The following is a 19,404-nucleotide window of genomic DNA, read 5'->3' on the forward strand; positions in this document are numbered from 1 at the left end:
CCATATTAGGAAAAGAAGCTGAGTTTAGAGAATGCTTGAATTTCATTTGTGATCTATTGAAAGTATAGGTGAATAATCCCCTTTTGGGTTATTTCATTCTCTTATCTCCATACAACAGCTTCCAGAACCAAAATCCACTATCCTCCCCATCCATGCCTTATTAAATCTGCATTAAAAATGGCATTGCAGGGTGCCTTTCTAAAAAGATTAGCCTGTTGATCAGTTAGCCATGTGGTTTAATGGGCTATTCTATTTTTTAACCTTTTTTTGGGGGGGGGGGGGATATTTCTTCTGTCATATATAGGCAATCAGACCGTCTTCTTTTTATTTTAGCCTCCAACCCCCTAATCCTCTTTGTTGCTCTTTTCTGCATTCTTTCCAGAGTCTCAACATCTTTTTTTATGATATGGTGACCAAACTGTCTGCAATTGCCTAAGTATGGTCTTACTCTTTATAAAGTGGTACTACTACTTAACATGATCTTGATTCTATCTCTAGGTGTTCATTTCATTTGCGTTTTTTGGGGCTTTACGGTTCTGGAGATTTTGTGATGATGCATAAGTGGCATTTCGCTTTTATATATATAGATTTTCCAGTATTTCCCACATTCCTTGCATTGTTTTGTACTTTAGGATTTTTATCCATTAAATTTTGCTTAGGCTCTGAATTTCTTAAAATCAGCTCTTCTAAAGTTTAAGACACTTGTTGGATTATATTCTATTGCTTGTGTGTGCATTATATTGAATTCCAGTAAGATGTGGTCACTCACCCAAGGTTCCAGCAACTTCAGCTCCTTGTATCACTTCTCTATTAATCAGAATTAGGTCAAGTATAGTTTTTCCTCTAGTTCCCACCTCTACCTTTTAAATGACAAAGTTGTCAGCTAATTTGGCTACGAATCTATTCAATCTTCTACTTGCTGTAGAGTTTGTCTTCCAGTTGATATCAGGGTAGTTAAAGTCTCCCATTATATCTTAAAGTTGCCCTCTTGATATACTTTGTAATCCACATGTGTATTGAAAATTTACAAAGAATGAAATTTGCAATTTTTTTTAATTTCCATGTCTTGCCAGTAAGTATGGTATTTCCTGTCCCATCCGTGTATTAACCAGGTTCAATTGTGCTTAATCCAGCACTTCCTAAGAAATAGCTATTGGCATCTTTGTTGCACAAGTAGTCCTCACTTACCACTTCTTCCCTGAACCTGCAAAGTTACTACGGCACAGTAGAAGCAGACATGCACCTGGTCCACAAAATTTGTGTTAATCCCAGCACTTGTTCCGTGACTGCACTTCCAACAGTAACTGTGGTTTTGAAGGTAATGGAAAAGGAGTTGCAACAATTCGGCTTCTGCCAATAGTTGCACATTTATGATGATGGCAACATCCCACACTCATGATCCCCATTTGTGACCTTCCCAGCTAGCTCCTGACAAGCAAAATCAGTGGCTATACTGGCAGGAAATTGCAAGTCACGGTAATTAGCTTAAGAAGTACAGAGAAACAGATATAAATTGGCACTGTCATGTGAGATGATGCTTAATGATTGAGCTGCTTAGTGACAGAAATATCAGTTCCAATTGCAGTAGGTTAAGTAAGGACTACTTGAGTTGGGTGTCACCAGAGGGGTTGTAGATAGTAGTTTCTTCTCTTATTTGCAGCTGAGGACTTCTATAAGCAAAAGTGGTGTATACTATTTTTCTTTTTTTGCATCATCTCTAACAATTTTATAAACAATTAAAGTTACATTTTTATTTGAATCTTACAGACAAAGAGGATGGCAATGAACGCTCTGGACAACTGAAAATAACAAGCAAGGTTGACAAGGGAAGAAAATCAAGCCAGAAATCAGAATATTTTCCATTCCTTCAGAAAACCATACAATTCAGATCCTCCTCCAGCAGCTGATAGCCAAAAGAAGGAATAAGCAGATTATGCAGAACTCAGGGATACAGAACATGAAAAAGTGAAGGGAGAAAGCTTATGAATATTGAGATTGTGGGAAAGGATTCATTAACAATTCCCATCTCCTGAGACACAAGACCATGCACACAGGAGAGAAAAACTTTGAATGTCTTGATTGTGGGAAAAGTTTTAGTCTGAGTTCCAGGCTGGTGACTCATCAGAGGACTCACACAGGAGAGAAACACTTTAAATGTCCTATCTGTGGGAAACGCTTTAGCAATAATTTCAATCTGTTGACACACCAGAGGACTCACACAGGAGAGAAACCCTTTGAATGTCCTATCTGTGGGAAAGGTTTCAGTAAGAATTCCCATCTGGTGATTCATCAAAGGATTCACACAGGAGAGAAACCCTTTGAATGTCCTATCTGTGGGAAAAGCTTTAGAGATAATTGCAGCCTGGTGAAACACCAGTGGACTCACACAGGAGAGAAACCTTTTGAATGTCCTTTCTGTGGGAAAGGTTTCAGTCAGAATTCCAATCTGGTGGTACACCAGAGGATACACACAGGAGAGAAACCCTTTGAATGTCCTATCTGTGGGAAATGTTTCGGTCACAATATCAGTCTGGTGACTCATCAGAGGATTCACACAGGAGAGAAACCCTTTGAATGTCCTATCTGTGGGAAATGTTTCGTTCACAATACCAATCTGGTGACTCATCAGAGGACTCACACAGAAGAGAAACCCTTTGAATGTACTGGTTGTGGGAAAGGTTTCAGTCACAATTCCAGGTTGGTTAGACACCAGAGGATTCACACAGGAGAAAGGCCCTTTGAATGTCCTATCTGTGGGAAAAGTTTCAGTCAAAATTCCCATCTGCTGATTCATCAGAGGACTCACACAGGAGAGAAACCCTTTGAATGTCCTATTTGTGGGAAAAGCTTTAACAATAATTCCAATCTGGTGATACATCAGAGGGTTCACACAGGAGAAAGGCCCTATGAATGTCCTGATTGTGGAAAAGGTTTCATTAAGAATTCCAATCTGGTGAGACACCAGAGGACTCACACAGGAGAGAAACCCTTTGAATGTCCTACGTGTGGGAAACGTTTTGGTTATAATTCCAGCCTGGTGACTCATCAGAAGACTCACACAGTAGAAAAACCCTTTGAATGTCCTGACTGTGGGAAAAGTTTCATTAAGAATTCCAGCCTGGTGAGACACCAAAGGATTCATATAGGAGAGAAACATTTTGAATGCCCTATCTGTAGGAAAAGTGTCAGTCAGAATTTCCACCTAGTGACACGCAAGAAGACTCACACTGTGGAGAAATCTTTTAAATGTCCGGTCTGTGGACATTGCTTCAAGCATAAATCATCCCTTATTGCACACAAGGTAATCCGTATAAAGAAAAGTAGATGAGATTAGAGAATGCTTGAATTTCATTTGTGATCTCCCATTGAAAGTGTAGGTGAGAAATTGATTGTTTGAATTTTGGCCTGATGCATTTTGCACAAACATTTCTCAGGATTAGATTTGTAGGTAGAGAGAAAAGGAAAAGAAAATGGCTAACTACTAGTTTTTGGTTATCAGCAGAAGCTTCTGAATATTTCCTTTTGCAGAAGTAGTGAAATTCCTCAAAAAGGAATTTTGGATGGAGCTTTTGTATGTTGATAACGGAATTTCCACATGTGGAATTTCAGTCTTCTATCTTGGTTTCACCCAGATTTTGAGCCCCAGAATTCTGTAGACAGCATAAAAGTAGTCCTCAAGATATAACTATGATGGCCCTTGAATTACGACTGCATATTGCAACGGCTGTTAAATGAAATTGCTTTCCTTTACTACCCAAATCCCCCTTCTCTCCTTGAGGCAGCCATTAATCAAATGTGTGAGTCGCTGAGCAGAACACTGTCTATTCAGAGCTGGGGAAAACTCTCGGAGGCCTTGCACAGAGCCAGGCTTGCCTGCCATAGGCATCTCCAGGCCTCCAAGACACCCTTGTGCTCCGTATCCTAACCCTTGTGTCCCCTTGGCCCTTCACTCCCTCACTCAGGTTCCCCTTGCACCAGGCTCCCACCCCACCAGACCTCACACCTTGTTCCTCCTTACCTTTTGAACTCCTCTGAACCTCATGTTGGGGAGGGAGGGAAGGACGTATATCATTTGGTCTCATGACTTTGTCCTGGAAGCAGCCCCAATTTTCATTGGGCCCTGGATTCCTCTGTGGTAATGGTGCAATGGCCACACAGCATCCTGCTCCAAGCGGCAGCATAACAGACGCATACTCACATTCTTCTCTGCCTTCTCAGAAGGGAAGCGAGAGTGAAAGAAAGTGAAGTCAAGAGGAAATGGTTGGAGTGCACTTAGAGGAGTTAAACCAAAGGGAAAAGGATAGCTTTTTAAAACATTATTTCCTCCAAAAAAAAATCCTCCAGAATTTAACAATTTTTTAATCAGCTGAGAAATAGTTTGGAGATAGCTTGCATGGGCTGCGAGATAAGCTATGCGGTGTCTAGCGGCGAGCAGCCCTAGAAGAAGTCATGTGGCAGTGCAACAGGTGTCAGGGCGTTGGCAGTCTAGCTGCAGTGATCCTAAGGTAAGCAAGTAAGACATGCCCTGAAACTAAGACCTGGTGCTTATTTTGGGGCCCAAAAGAAAATAAAATTGGGTCTTATTTTCGGTGAAACACGGATATGTATATATGTATAATCTGTTCCCTGCACTTCCAGGTATATTCAATGATAACTCTTTGGAATTCCATGAACTCATGATTGACCCAAGTCAACAAATAAATTTCATAACTGAATGGGCATTTGTCATGTATATTGAAAATGTAAATCAAAAATGTAAGTTAGCATTTTGGCATCTTTGCCTCTTATTGTATTGGATGCCTTTGGATCTGTTTTTTTTAAAAATATTGGGTATCCATTTTATAAACCATCATTAAACTAACCCTTTTATGTGAATCTTACAGACAAAGAATGCCAAAGAGAACACTGTGGAGAACTGAATCACAAGCAGCATTAAAATGCAAAGGAAACCAAGGCAGCAATCAAAATCTTGTTAGTTCTTCTGGAAATCCCCAAAACTCTTCTTCCCCGGCAGCTTACAGATAAGGAAGACAAAACAAGGAAAAGAGTTTTGAGCCTGACAAAATATAGACTGTCTGGAAGAAACATATCCACCCTGGAGAAAAGCCATATCAGTGTCCAAATGCAGCAAAAGCTTTAGTCAGAACAGCTTCCCTGTTGCTCATGGAAAGGCTCACACCAGAGAAAAGCCCTTCCAGTTGTCCCAATGTGGCAGAAGCCGCAAACAGTCCAAACTGATAATAAATACACCAGAGGACTCACACAAAAGAGAGACCGTATGAATGTCCAGATTGTAAGAAAAATATCAGTCGAAATTCCAGTTTGGTAATACACCAGAGGATTCACACAGGAGAAAGACCCTTTGAATGTCCTGACTGTGGGAAAAGTTTCAGTCGTAATTTTGAATACACCAGAGGATTCACAGAGGAGTGAATCTTTTTCAATGTCCTGACTGTGAGAAAAGGAATGGTATTTGGGAGTGGTTGGCACAGTAAGTCTTCGGACTTCTGTCTGGAGGAAAGGAGAATTATCAAGAATGTACTGTCTTGTAGGAATATCTGCACACCCACACTCTTCAAAGAGACACGGAGGCTATCCCCTTCACCTACTTCCACATAAAGCAGGGATCCTCAAACTTTTTAAATGGAGCCAATTCACGGTCCCTCAAACCTCTGGGAGGATGGACCAGCTGGGTGGGGTGTGGCTAAGTCATCATGTGACTGGGTGGGTATGGCTAGGTCATGTGACTGGTGGGCGTGGCCAATTTAGCAGTCCATTAAACAATACGCAGAAGCCTCCTTTTCTATTCTTTTTAAGCATGAAGTTTTTGCTGTAGAGTTTTACCAGGCGCCCGAGAGAAGCGCCTGGTGGCCATTTCGAAAGGGGCGGGAGCAATTTATGTGGTGGGCAAGCCGCGGGATACAGTCTGAGCCTCCTCGGTTGGGGCGACTCCCTAAGAACTGCTGCCCGGACTGGGTGTTTCGAAAAACAGGACAGTGCAGAAAGGGGAATGGGAGAGGGGGAGGGGCCAGAGGCCAGCTGGCAGATGAAAGTTGCAAGGCTCTGCCATAGTTCTTTTGGGTATGACTTTCCCGCACAGCTCTCCGGTCCATGCCCAAACTGGCCCGGAAATGGCATGTCATCTCGTATCTGTCCTTAGCCTCCTCCTGCCCGGCTGCCAGCTTTTTGACATGGGGAAAGGCTGCTGGTTGGAGCAAGCGGAACCGTTGTGCTCAACTCAATGGCTGCTTATGCCAATGCATAGCTAGAATTGGAAGAAAAGTGTGCCTTTTTGGCGGAAAGAGTCAGAGCAACATCTTAGAGCTTGGATGAGAAGGTGCGAGTGAGGCGGCAGCTGCTTCCCCCCTTAACTGAACCCATTACGCCAATTGGTGTGAGGAGAAAATTGGTGCAGTGGGTTCAGTTACTGCTGAGAGCAGCTGCCGCCTTGCTTGCACCTTTTCATCCACGCTGTGTGGTGTTGCTCTGGTTTTTTCTGCCACAGCCACACAGTTGCCCAGTAAAGCAGAATATATTGCACTGGTTATCCACTACATTAGTAGGAATCTTGGGGCTTAGTGTGCAACGTCAAAAATGTTCATAGCCTGGCTTGCACACTAGCTAATCTTAATTTGGCCTCACAAATCCTGGATGCAATAAACTAAGGCAGGATCAGGAAACAATCCTTGGGAATGGGCAGCCTTTGATTATGTACTAAGGCACAGTCGTGGCTGCAAAGAATGTTGGGACATGTGCTTGCTTCAAACCTGACTGAAAGGTCACAGAAAGTGACATCAGACATCTTAAAAGAATTGGCACAGAAAATCACATTTCTACTTAACAGAACTTCTGCCCTTCCTGTGTGGAAAACACTCCTTTTTGGGGCCACTGCCATAATCATGAGAATCCACTGCTCCCTCCACCGTTATCCCAGTAGCCTGCAAAATCACCTCCCATTTAGGTTGGGCAATATATGTAAATATATACATTCTCTAGAGAGGGAATTCCTACAACTTATATCAATATATATATATAGCCCAAAGGGGGAAAGTTGTAGGAATTCCCTCTCTAGAGAATGAAATATTTTGGGGAATATTAAAAGAGGGAGAATATTATATTTCTTCAAAGGAGAAATGGAGAAACACGTTCTTAGAGGCAGAAAGCCCACCCCCCTCTTTTTTAATAGCCTACAGCAGATGCTCATTAAGAAATCCAGGGACAGCCTATTCACAAAGAAAATACCTTCACCTCCAGGCGATGGGATTAAGGACAGGACATGACCTTCACTCCAGGCATTGAAAAAAGTGGAAACAATACAGTTCCATTAAGGAAGGAAGGCTAGAGGCAATAGATAGCAGGATAAAATCAATTACACATGTCTGACAGGATTGGAAGTGCTAAGTAAGATCCATCATGAGCCTTTGGAAAACAAGTAAAAGTAACCAAATAATAAAAGGAAACCTCAACATTACGAAATACTGTAAACTGTATAAAAATCCTTGCACTCATCAAGCTAATTTGTCAGCTGTCCCAGAACTGCATCCTGTGGTTCTGCTCATTAATAAACAGACCTTCTTTCCTAAGCAGCTAACCTCCATTTTATTTCCAGAGCTTCTCTCCAGGCTTGGAACTGAACCAGATGGATTTTTCTTCCAACACCCTGCTGTGATATTTTCTTCTTGGAAGAGCCTGCTTCTTACCCCAGTGGTAGCAGCACCAACATGCTGACAAATTTGTTGCAACAGCCTTGGTTTTGGAGCTGTGAGACAAATTATATGGTGGAAAATGTTTCATTTCTAAAAAAAAGCATTGTGCTGCTCTTTTAAATAGCTTTTGAGAATGAAAGAAATGGGTATTGTAAGCATTGCAGTGAACGTGGGCGTAAGATAATGTAATCCTATCTTCCCAACACATAGGAGATGTTTCCATTTCATTCATTCCTCTCTCAGAGCATTTTTAAAATTTATACATAGACACATAGACACACACAAACACACATATATTTCTAATGGGTCACTTTGCATATGATCCCCCTGCCAAAGGACGCCCACGACCAGAGGCTAAGCTAAGCAGCATCCCATTTCATTAGGCTAAGTTGCAAAGATCACTTGCTAAACGAATTGATAGCATTTAATCAGTGGAAACTTGTTGCAAACGCCTTAGGGTAGAAACTGGAGAAAGATTTTTTTTCTGCCTCCTATCTGGAGATGGTGGTCAAACAGGCAACACCTGTGCCTAGAAAGAGGATAATACCTGTGGTGGAGCTTAAAGGGGTTAATACCATCGAGTAGAGTGTTGCTAGAAAGGCTGGAAAGCGACGGGAAGAGTAGAAGAAAGAAAATCCAGTTGCCTTTTGAAAAAAGCACCGTTGGGAACAGCTGAACTTCCTCTTCCGGATCGCCCATGGGAGGAGAGTGGTGTGCAGAGCGGCTTTTGTGCTCTTTCCATGCTCGAAGCAGCAGCTGGAAGGTGAGTTGAGGGCAGGTGGGAGGAGAGTCCTGGAAGCAGAGAAGCAACTGGGCTGAAGCATCTCAGCTGCTGCTGCTGCAGGTTCCTTCCCTCCCCGAATTTAAGCCCACTGGTGCTGCAGGCTGTGAAACTGGTGGCTGCAATTTTCCTCCTGGTGGGAAGATTGGAAAAGTCTCTTCCAAGTGAAGGTGGATTCTTTGGGAATGGCTTCCCTCCAGAGGTTGTGGGTGCTCCCATCACTGGAAGGTTTGTGACAGAGCTGGGAGGGACCCTGCAGGTCTTCTATACAGACGCCCTGATCAAGCAGGAGACCCAATATCATTTCAGACAAATGACTGTCCTGCCTCTGTTTCAAAGCCACCAGGGATGGAGCTCCCACAACCTCTGAAGGGAAACCCTTCCACTGGTTCACTGTTCTCAGTGTCAGGAAATTTCTCCTTAGTTCGAGGCTGCTTCTCTCCTTGATTCGTTTCCATCCAGTTCCTTGTCCTGCCTTCAGGGGCTTTGGAGAATAGGCTGACACCCCTCCCTCTTTTGTGGCAACTCCTCAAGTATTGGAAGATGGCTTTCATGTCTCCCCTAGTCCTTCCCTTCACTAGACTAGACATACCCAATTCCTGGAACCCTTCTTTATATTTTAGCCTCCAGGCCCCTAATCCTCTTTGGTGCTCTTTTCTACATTCTTTCAAGAGTCTCAACAACTTTTTTATGATATGGTGACCAAACTGCAATTATCTAAGTGTGATCTTACTCTTTATAAAGTGGTACTAGTACTTCACGTGATCTTGATTCTATCTCTCTGTTAATGCAGCCTAGTATTGTATTGGCTTTTTTTGGCCAATGCAATACACAGCTGGCCCATATCTAAATGATTGTCCACTAGGACTTCAAGGTTCCTCTCATAGTTATGACTTGAGCCCAGTGCTACCTATTCTGTACCAGTACATTTGGTTTTCCTTGAATAAGTGTACAAGCTTTTTTTCTCCCTCCATCGAATTTAATTTTGTTAGGTAGGGCCCAGTGTTCAAATCTATCGAGATTCTGTACCTTGAGCCTAGCTTCTGAGGTTGTTGGCAATTCCTGCCAACTTGTTGTCATTTGCAAATTTGATGTGTTCCCACTCAATTCCTTTATGGATTATATTCTATTGCTTGTGTTTGCATTATATTGAATTCCAGTAAGACGTGGTCACTTGCCCAAGGTTCCGACAACTTCAACTCCTATCCGTTCTCTTTTAGTAAGAATTAGGTCGAGTATAGTTTTTCCTAATTCCCTCTTCTACCTTTTGGATGACAAAGTTGTCAGCTAAGTTGGTTAGGAATCTGTTCTGACCCCCCTTCTTCCCTCGCCAACGCAGAATACACTCCAGACCAAAACTACTTCAACAGGATTTATTGCACCGACAGACAGACAGATCCTTGGCAGCAATCCACCACGACAAGACTCTCAGAACCCTCCGGCACAGAGACACGATAGCAGCTGTCCAGCATGCTAAGCTTCCAAGACAGAACTTTCCGAATAGTTCCTTTGTTGACTTCTGCAAAGGGCGTATGGTCAATCAATCCTTTTATAGACCGAAGGGGAGTCTACTTATCAGCAGCTGAGAGCAATTACCGCCGGTAACTGCGCCCTTGCTCCTTGCGCCTGTGGGCGCGGCGATAACGGGCATCTAAGAACTTCCTGCTTATGTCTTGAGTCACTGTCCCGTGACTCCTCCCCACTGCTCCAAGGCATGGCATCAGGAGCCCCACTCCTTTGGCTCTCACCGCTGCTCCATGCCTCAGGCGCCTCCTGGTGGCCGACCAGACTCTCCGATCCCTGCTCAGAGTCAGAACCCTGCCCCGGGTCCTCCAGAGCCGACTCATAGGGACCCTCACTCTCGGAGTCTGGTGACAGCTCCAACGGCTCCTGCTGGGCCACAACAGGAATGTATTCAATCTCCTACTTGCTGTAGGTTTTGTCTCCCAGTTGATATCAGGGTAGTTAAAGTCTCACATTATATCTTGAGGTTGCCCTCTTGATATAGTTTGTAATCTACACATGTATTGATGATGACAAATGAATAAAATTTACAGGTTTTTTTTACTTCCATGTCTTGCCAATAAGTATCGTATTTCTTTTCCCATCTTTGTATTAACCAGATTCAATTGTGCTTAATCCACCTTTGGTTGCAAAGGTAGTCCTCATTTACCACTTTTTCCCTGAGCCTTCAAAGTTACTATGGCACCGTAGAAGCAGACGTGCACCTGGTCCACAAAATTTGTAGTAATCCTAGGACTTGTTCCTTGACCGCATGTCAGCAGTGACTGTGGTTTTGCAAGTGCGGGAAAAGGAGTTGCAACAATTTGGGTTCTGCCAAAAGCTGCACATTTATGATGGTGGCGGTGGCATCCCACACTCATGATCCCCATGTCAGGCCTGCAGTTGTAATCCTTTTAGGATCTTTGGCCTGCCCCACACTCTTTTATTTCACTGTGCTGTTTCATTAGTGTAGTAGTTGGGAGGGGGAATGGAAAGGAGTAGAATTGTGGAATGTGTTGTTGTCATTCCTTTCTAGAAGCCCAAGGTCATCTTTTGTCTCCGCACCTCTGCATCTGACCGGAACTAGATGGGTGGAAATGCCAGCGTGGCTGAAGAAGATTGGACCATGTGATGGATTTATGGGTGTGGGGATAAGATCATGAACTTTCAACTGGGTGAAATCCCAGGAAGTTTTAGATTTGGGATTTTCCACAGATGTGCCAACATGTCTCTCTTATTAAATTGGAATTTTAAGGTTAGCTGTGTCTTTATTTATTTATTTTTTATTTTTATTTATTTACTAAGCGCTTATAGACCGCCCCCTCTCCCGAAAGGGACTCGGGGCGGTGTACAGTCCATATCAGAAATACATCATGAATAGCTATAAAATTAAACAATTAAAATTATTAAGTAGATAAATAGATAAGAGGAGGATAAAAAGGTTTAAAGAACTATACTGCTAGTAAATAATTTAAAACCCCAACAAATATCCTATAAAATTAAATTTAAAAAACAATTCCCCTAAAAAACCAGTAAGAAATATGTTTGCCAGGAGGTAGACGTTATAATTATGCCAGGCCAGGCAATCGGAACAGGTGTGTCTTCAATTTCTGTCGGAAGGAGCGGAAGTCAGTGGTGGTTCTAATGTCGGGGGGGAGGTCATTCCAGAGGGTTGGGCCCATCACAGAGAAGGCCCTACTCCTTGGTGTCGCCCGTTGGCATTGCCTAGTGGACGGCACCAGGAGAAGCCCCTCCCTGTGAGAGCGAATTGGCCGCAGGGATGTGTGTGGGAGGATGCGATCCCGCAGGTAGCTAGGTCCTGTGCCATGGAGCGCTTTAAAGATGGTGGTCAAAACCTTGAAACGCACCCGAAAAACCACAGGCAGCCAGTGCAGCTCGCGCAGGAGCGGTGTTACATGGGAGTACCTAGTACTCCCCATGACTGCCCGCACGGCTGCGTTCTGGACTAGCTGCAGTCTTCGGGCGCGTCCCAAGGGAAGCCCCATGTAGAGAGCACAGAGAGTCTTGAACTCTGATTTAATTCTGCATGATATTTGGAAAGCTGACATCCCATTTGTGACCTTCCCAGCTAGCTCCTGACAAGCAAAATCAGTGGCTATACTGGCAGGAAATTGCAAGTCACGGTAATTAGCTTAAGAAGTACAGAGAAACAGATATAAATTGGCACTGTCATGTGAGATGATGCTTAATGATTGAGCTGCTTAGTGACAGAAATATCAGTTCCAATTGCAGTAGGTTAAGTAAGGACTACTTGAGTTGGGTGTCACCAGAGGGGTTGTAGATAGTAGTTTCTTCTCTTATTTGCAGCTGAGGACTTCTATAAGCAAAAGTGGTGTATAGTATTTTTCTTTTTTTTGCATCATCTCTAACAATTTTATAAACAATTAAAGTTACATTTTTATTTGAATCTTACAGACAAAGAGGATGGCAATGAACGCTCTGGACAACTGAAAATAACAAGCAAGGTTGACAAGGGAAGAAAATCAAGCCAGAAATCAGAATATTTTCCATTCCTTCAGAAAACCATACAATTCAGATCCTCCTCCAGCAGCTGATAGCCAAAAGAAGGAATAAGCAGATTATGCAGAACTCAGGGATACAGAACATGAAAAAGTGAAGGGAGAAAGCTTAAGAATATTGAGATTGTGGGAAAGGATTCATTAACAATTCCCATCTCCTGAGACACAAGACCATGCACACAGGAGAGAAAAACTTTGAATGTCCTGATTGTGGGAAAAGTTTTAGTCTGAGTTCCAGGCTGGTGACTCATCAGAGGACTCACACAGGAGAGAAACCCTTTGAATGTCCTATCTGTGGGAAAGGTTTCAGTCAAAATTCCAGGTTGTTTAGACACCAGAGGATTCACATAGGAGAAAGGCCCTTTGAATGCGGTATCTGTAGGAAAGGTTTCAGTCAAAATTCCCATCTGGTGATTCATCAAAGGATTCACACAGGAGAGAAACCCTTTGAATGTCCTATCTGTGGGAAAAGTTTCAGTCAAAATTCCCATCTGGTGATTCATCAAAGGATTCACACAGGAGAGAAACCCTTTGAATGTCCTATCTGTGGGAAAAGCTTTAGCGATAATTCCAGCCTGGTGAAACACCAGTGGACTCACACAGGAGAGAAACCTTTTGAATGTCCTATCTGTGGGAAATGTTTCAGTGAAAATTCCAACTTGGTGATACACCAGAGGATACACACAGGAGAAAGGCCCTTTGAATGCCATATCTGTGGGAAATGTTTCTGTCAGAATAACAATCTGGTGACTCATCAGAGGACTCACACAGGAGAGAAACCCTTTGAATGTCCTATCTGTGGGAAAGGTTTCAGTCAGAATTCCAGGTTGCTTAGACACCAGAGGATTCACACGGGAGAAAGACCCTTTGAATGTCCTGATTGTGGGAAAGGTTTCAGTCAAAATTCCCATCTGGTGATTCATCAAAGGACTCACACAGGAGAGAAACCATTTGAATGTCCTGATTGTGGGAAATATTTCAGTGATAATTCCAACTTAGTTAAACACCAGAGGACTCACACAGGAGAGAAACCCTTTGAGTGTCCTATCTGTGGGAAAAGCTTTAGTCATAATTCTAGCCTGGTGACACACCAGAGGACTCACACAGGAGAGAAACCCTTTGAATGTCCTGATTGTGGAAAAGGTTTCATTAAGAATTCCAATTTGGTGAGACACCAGAGGACTCACACAGGAGAGAAACCCTTTGAATGTCCTACGTGTGGGAAACTTTTTCGTGATAATTCCAGCCTGATGACTCATCAGAAGACTCACACAGTAGAAAAACCCTTTGACGTCCTGACTGTGGGAAAAGTTTCATTAAGAATTCCAGCCTGGTGAGACACCAAAGGATTCATATAGGAGAGAAACATTTTGAATGCCCTATCTGTAGGAAAAGTGTCAGTCAGAATTTCCACCTAGTGACACGCAAGAAGACTCACACCGTGGAGAAATCTTTTAAATGTCCGGTCTGTGGACATTGCTTCAAGCATAAATCATCCCTTATTGCATACAAGGTAATCCGTATAAAGAAAAGTAGATGAGATTAGAGAATGCTTGAATTTCATTTGTGATCTCCCATTGAAAGTGTAGGTGAGAAATTGATTGTTTGAATTTTGGCCTGATGCATTTTGCACAAACATTTCTCAGGATTAAATTTGTAGGTAGAGAGAAAAGGAAAAGAAAATGGCTAACTACTAGTTTTTGGTTATCAGCAGAAGCTTCTGAATATTTCCTTTTGCAGAAGTAGTGAAATTCCTCAAAAAGGAATTTTGAATGGAGCTTTTGTATGTTGATAATGGAATTTCCACATGTGGAATTTCAGTCTTCTATCTTGGTTTCACCCAGATTTTGAGCCCCAGAATTCTGTAGACAGCATAAAAGTAGTCCTCAAGATATAACTATGATGGCCCTTGAATTACGGCTGCATATTGCAACGGCTGTTAAATGAAATTGCTTTCCTTTACTACCCAAATCCCCCTTCTCTCCTTGAGGCAGCCATTAATCAAATGTGTGAGTCGCTGAGCAGAACACTGTCTATTCAGAGCTGGGGAAAACTCTCGGAGGCCTTGCGCAGAGCCAGGCTTGCCTGCCATAGGCATCTCCAGGCCTCCAAGACACCCTTGTGCTCCGTATCCTAACCCTTGTGTCCCCTTGGCCCTTCACTCCCTCACTCAGGTTCCCCTTGCACCAGGCTCCCACCCCACCAGACCTCACACCTTGTTCCTCCTTACCTTTTGAACTCCTCTGAACCTCATGTTGGGGAGGGAGGGAAGGACGTATATCATTTGGTCTCATGACTTTGTCCTGGAAGCAGCCCCAATTTTCATTGGGCCCTGGATTCCTCTGTGGTAATGGTGCAATGGCCACACAGCATCCTGCTCCAAGCGGCAGCATAACAGACGCATACTCACATTCTTCTCTGCCTTCTCAGAAGGGAAGCGAGAGTGAAAGAAAGTGAAGTCAAGAGGAAATGGTTGGAGTGCACTTAGAGGAGTTAAACCAAAGGGAAAAGGATAGCTTTTTAAAACATTATTTCCTCCAAAAAAAAATCCTCCAGAATTTAACAATTTTTTAATCAGCTGAGAAATAGTTTGGAGATAGCTTGCATGGGCTGCGAGATAAGCTATGCGGTGTCTAGCGGCGAGCAGCCCTAGAAGAAGTCATGTGGCAGTGCAACAGGTGTCAGGGCGTTGGCAGTCTAGCTGCAGTGATCCTAAGGTAAGCAAGTAAGACATGCCCTGAAACTAAGACCTGGTGCTTATTTTGGGGCCCAAAAGAAAATAAAATTGGGTCTTATTTTCGGTGAAACACGGATATTTATATATGTATAATCTGTTCCCTGCACTTCCAGGTATATTCAATGATAACTCTTTGGAATTCCATGAACTCATGATTGACCCAAGTCAACAAATAAATTTCATAACTGAATGGGCATTTGTCATGTATATTGAAAATGTAAATCATGAATGTAAGAGGTTAAGTTAGCATTTTGGCATCTTTGCCTTTTATTGTATTGGATGCCTTTGGATCTGTTTTTTTTAAAAAAATATTGTGCATCCATTTTATAAACCATCATTAAACTAACCCTTTTATGTGAATCTTACAGACAAAGAATGCCAAAGAGAACACTGTGGAGAATTGAATCACAAGCAGCATTAAAATGCAAAGGAAACCAAGGCAGCAATCAAAATCTTGTTAGTTCTTCTGGAAATCCCCAAAACTCTTCTTCCCCGGCAGCTTACAGATAAGGAAGACAAAACAAGGAAAAGAGTTTTGAGCCTGACAAAATATAGACTGTCTGGAAGAAACATATCCACCCTGGAGAAAAGCCATATCAGTGTCCAAATGCAGCAAAAGCTTTAGTCAGAACAGCTTCCCTGTTGCTCATGGAAAGGCTCACACCAGAGAAAAGCCCTTCCAGTTGTCCCAATGTGGCAGAAGCCGCAAACACTCCAAACTGATAATAAATACACCAGAGGACTCACACAAAAGAGAGACCGTATGAATGTCCAGATTGTAAGAAAAATATCAGTCGAAATTCCAGTTTGGTAATACACCAGAGGATTCACACAGGAGAAAGACCCTTTGAATGTCCTGACTGTGGGAAAAGTTTCAGTCGTAATTTTGAATACACCAGAGGATTCACAGAGGAGTGAATCTTTTTCAATGTCCTGACTGTGAAAAAAGGAATGGTATTTGGGAGTGGTTGGCACAGTAAGTCTTCGGACTTCTGTCTGGAGGAAAGGAGAATTATCAAGAATGTACTGTCTTGTAGGAATATCTGCACACCCACACTCTTCAAAGACACACGGAGGCTATTCCCTTCACCTACTTCCACATAAAGCAGGGATCCTCAAACTTTTTAAATGGAGCCAATTCACGGTCCCTCAAACCTCTGGGAGGATGGACCAGCTGAGTGGGGTGTGGCTAAGTAATCATGTGACTGGGTGGGCATGGCTAGGTCATGCGACTTGTGGGCGTGGCCAATTTAGCAGTCCATTAAACAATACGCAGAAGCCTCCTTTTCTATTCTTTTTAAGCATGAAGTTTTTGCTGTAGAGTTTTACCAGGCGCCCGAGAGAAGCGCCTGGTGGCCATTTCGAAAGGGGCGGGAGCAATTTATGTGGTGGGCAAGCCGCGGGATACAGTCTGAGCCTCCTCGGTTGGGGCGACTCCCTAAGAACTGCTGCCCGGACTGGGTGTTTTGAAAAACAGGACAGTGCAGAAAGGGGAATGGGAGAGGAGGAGGGGCCATACCCAGAGGGCAGCTGGCAGATGAAAGTTGCAAGGCTCTACCATAGTTCTTTTGGGTATGACTTTCCCGCACAGCTCTCCGGTCCATGCCCAAACTGGCCCGGAAATGGCATGTCATCTCGCATCTGTCCTTAGCCTCCTTCTGCCCGGCTGCCAGCTTTTTGACATGGGGAAAGGCTGCTGGTTGGAACATCCAAACCGTGAGTGGCCAATGCACCACTTCCAGACTAGTCTGGCTGGCGATCTTCCACATACTTCCCTTGGAAGCCAGGCCGGCTTCGGAAAACACCACGGAAGGGCTCCGATGCTGTGATCTCCCACGCCCTTCCCTCACAGACCAAACTGGCTTCAGGAAACATCCAGGAAAGCGTCCGATGGTGCAATCTGCCACACACTTCTTTCGCAGGTCAGGCTGGCTTTGGGAAACAACCAGTAAAGGTTCAAATGTCACGGTCTCCCATGTAGGTCAGGCCAGTTTCAGGAAACAGGACTCTGAAGCCACGATCTCCTGCACGCTCCCCTACCACCCTGCACACGTCTGTCCACCCACCACATCGCCCCTATGCCATCATGCCCTTCTCCACCCACTGGTCCATGCCCTTTGGCCTTACATTTGTGAGCAGTAATGAGCAGAAGTATGCAGATGTGTGGCCAGATTCTGCAAGGTATATATATAAGGCCGACGCCTGGAGGAGAGACGTGGGCGTAAGATAATGTAATCATTTTTTCCCAACACATGGGAGATGTTTCCATTTCTTTCATTCCTCTCAGGGCTTTTTTAAAATTTAAAATTTATACATAGACACATAGACACACACAAACACACATATATTTATAATGGGTCACTTTGCATATGATCCCCCTGCCAAAGGACGCCCACGACCAGAGGCTAAGCTAAGCAGCATCCCATTTCATTAGGCTAAGTTGCAAAGATCACTTGCTAAACGAATTGATAGCATTTAATCAGTGGAAACTTGTTGCAAACGCCTTAGGTAGAAACTGGAGAAAGATTTTTTTTTCTGCCTCCTATCTGGAGATGGTGGTCAAACAGGCAACACCTGTGCCTAGAAAGCGGATAATACTGTGGTTGAGCTTAAAGGAGTTAAAACCATCGAGTAGTGTGTTGCTAGAATGGTTAGAAAGCGACGGGAAGAGTAGAAGAGAGAAAGTTCAGTTGTCTTTTGAAAAAAAGCACCTTTGGGAACAGCTGAACTTCCTCTTCCGGATCGCTCATGGGAGGAGAGTGGTGTGCAGAGCGGCTTTTGTGCTCTTCCCATGGTCGAAGCAGCAGCTGAAAGGTGAGTGGAGGGCGGGTGGGAGGAGAGTCCTGGAAGCAGAGAAGCAACTGGGCTGAAGCATCTCAGCTGCTGCTGCTGCAGGTTCCTTCCCTCCCCGAATTTAAGCCCACTGGTGCTGCAGGCTGTGAAACTGGTGGCTGCAATTCTCCTCCTGGTGGGAAGATTGGAAAAGTCTCTTCCAAGTGAAGGTGGGTTCTTTGGGAATGGCTTCCCTCCAGAGGTTGTGGGTGCTCCCATCACTGGAGGGTTTGTGACAGAGCTGGGAGGGACCTTGCAGGTCTTCTATACAGACGCCCTGATCAAGCAGGAGACCCAATATCATTTCAGACAAATGGCTGTCCTGTCTTTGATTAAAAGCCACCCGGGATGGAGCTCCCACAACCTCTGAAGGGAAACCCTTCCATTGGGGTGTCAAACTCCCTTTCAAAGTTACTACCTGAGCCAGTATATTTGGTTTTCCTTGCATAAAACCTTATTTTCCCTCCTCCACTGAATTTCATTTTGTTAGGTAGGGCCCAGGGTTCAAATCTATCGAGATTCTCTGAGGTGTTGACTATTCCTGCCAACTTTGTGTCGTTTGCAAATTTGATGTGTTCCCATTTGATTCCTTCATGGATTATATTTTATTGCTTGTTTTTGTATTTTATTGAATTCCAGTAAGACATGGTCACTTGCCCAAGCTTCCGACAATTTCAACTCCTTCTGTTGCTTCTCTATTAGTAAGGATTAGGTCGAGTATAGTTTTTCCTCTAGTTACCTCCTCCTACCTTTTGGATGACAAAGTTGTCAGCTAAGTTTGTTAGGAATCTATTCAATCTCGTACTTCCTATATAGTTTGTCTCCCAGTTTATATCAGGACAATTAAAATCTCCCATTACAACTTGACGTTGCCCCCTTCATATAGTTTGTAATCCACATGGAACTGAAAATTACAAATGAATAAAAATTTCAAGTTTTTTTTACTTCCATGTCTTGCCAATAAGAATGGTATTTCCTGTCCCATCCTTGTATTAACCAGATTCAATTGTGCTTAATCCATCTTTGGTTGCAAAGGTAGTCCTCATTTACCACTTTTTCCCTGAGCCTTCAAAGTTACTATGGCACAGTAGAAGCAGATGTGCACTTGGTCCACAAAATTTGTGGTAATTGTAAGACTTGTTCCGTGACCACATGTCAGCAGTAACTGTGGTTTTGAAGGTGCGGGAAAAGGAGTTGCACCAATTCGGGTTCTGCCAAAAGTTGCACATTTATGATGGCGGTAGCATCCCAACTCATGAGCCCCATTTGTGACCTTCCAAGCTAGCTTCTGACAAGCAAGATCAG

General features: G+C 43.5%; 2 protein-coding genes across 10 annotated transcripts in view; both read left to right on the top strand.

The window, feature by feature from the left end:
• LOC309384268 (uncharacterized protein) overlaps window positions 1-6,953 on the top strand; it is a 160,375-nt gene extending 153,422 nt beyond the window's left edge. For 7 of the 9 annotated variants that reach the window (XM_081937557.1, XM_081937560.1, XM_081937558.1 and 4 more), the window contains 2 exons: window positions 1,768-3,301; window positions 4,884-6,953. In XM_081937557.1, the coding sequence (XP_081793683.1) occupies window positions 2,045-3,301; window positions 4,884-4,919 (1,293 nt within the window). In that variant the 5' untranslated portion in view covers window positions 1,768-2,044 and the 3' untranslated portion in view covers window positions 4,920-6,953. The remainder of the gene's footprint in view (window positions 1-1,767; window positions 3,302-4,883) is intronic. The other 2 variants (XM_081937553.1, XR_014173996.1) reach the window with 2 other exon arrangements.
• LOC309384248 (uncharacterized protein) overlaps window positions 1-17,461 on the top strand; it is a 149,508-nt gene extending 132,047 nt beyond the window's left edge. Inside the window, exons 1-3 of the transcript XR_014173984.1 lie at window positions 8,317-8,469; window positions 12,427-14,043; window positions 15,636-17,461. The gene's annotated coding sequence lies outside the window, so the exon portion shown is untranslated. Of the gene's footprint in view, window positions 8,470-12,426; window positions 14,044-15,635 lie in introns of the transcript that reaches the window.
• Window positions 17,462-19,404: the final 1,943 nt, after the last annotated feature.

This window comes from Natrix helvetica, assembly GCF_964273705.1.
Source record: "Natrix helvetica genome assembly, chromosome: 1".
NCBI lineage: Eukaryota > Metazoa > Chordata > Lepidosauria > Squamata > Natricidae > Natrix > Natrix helvetica.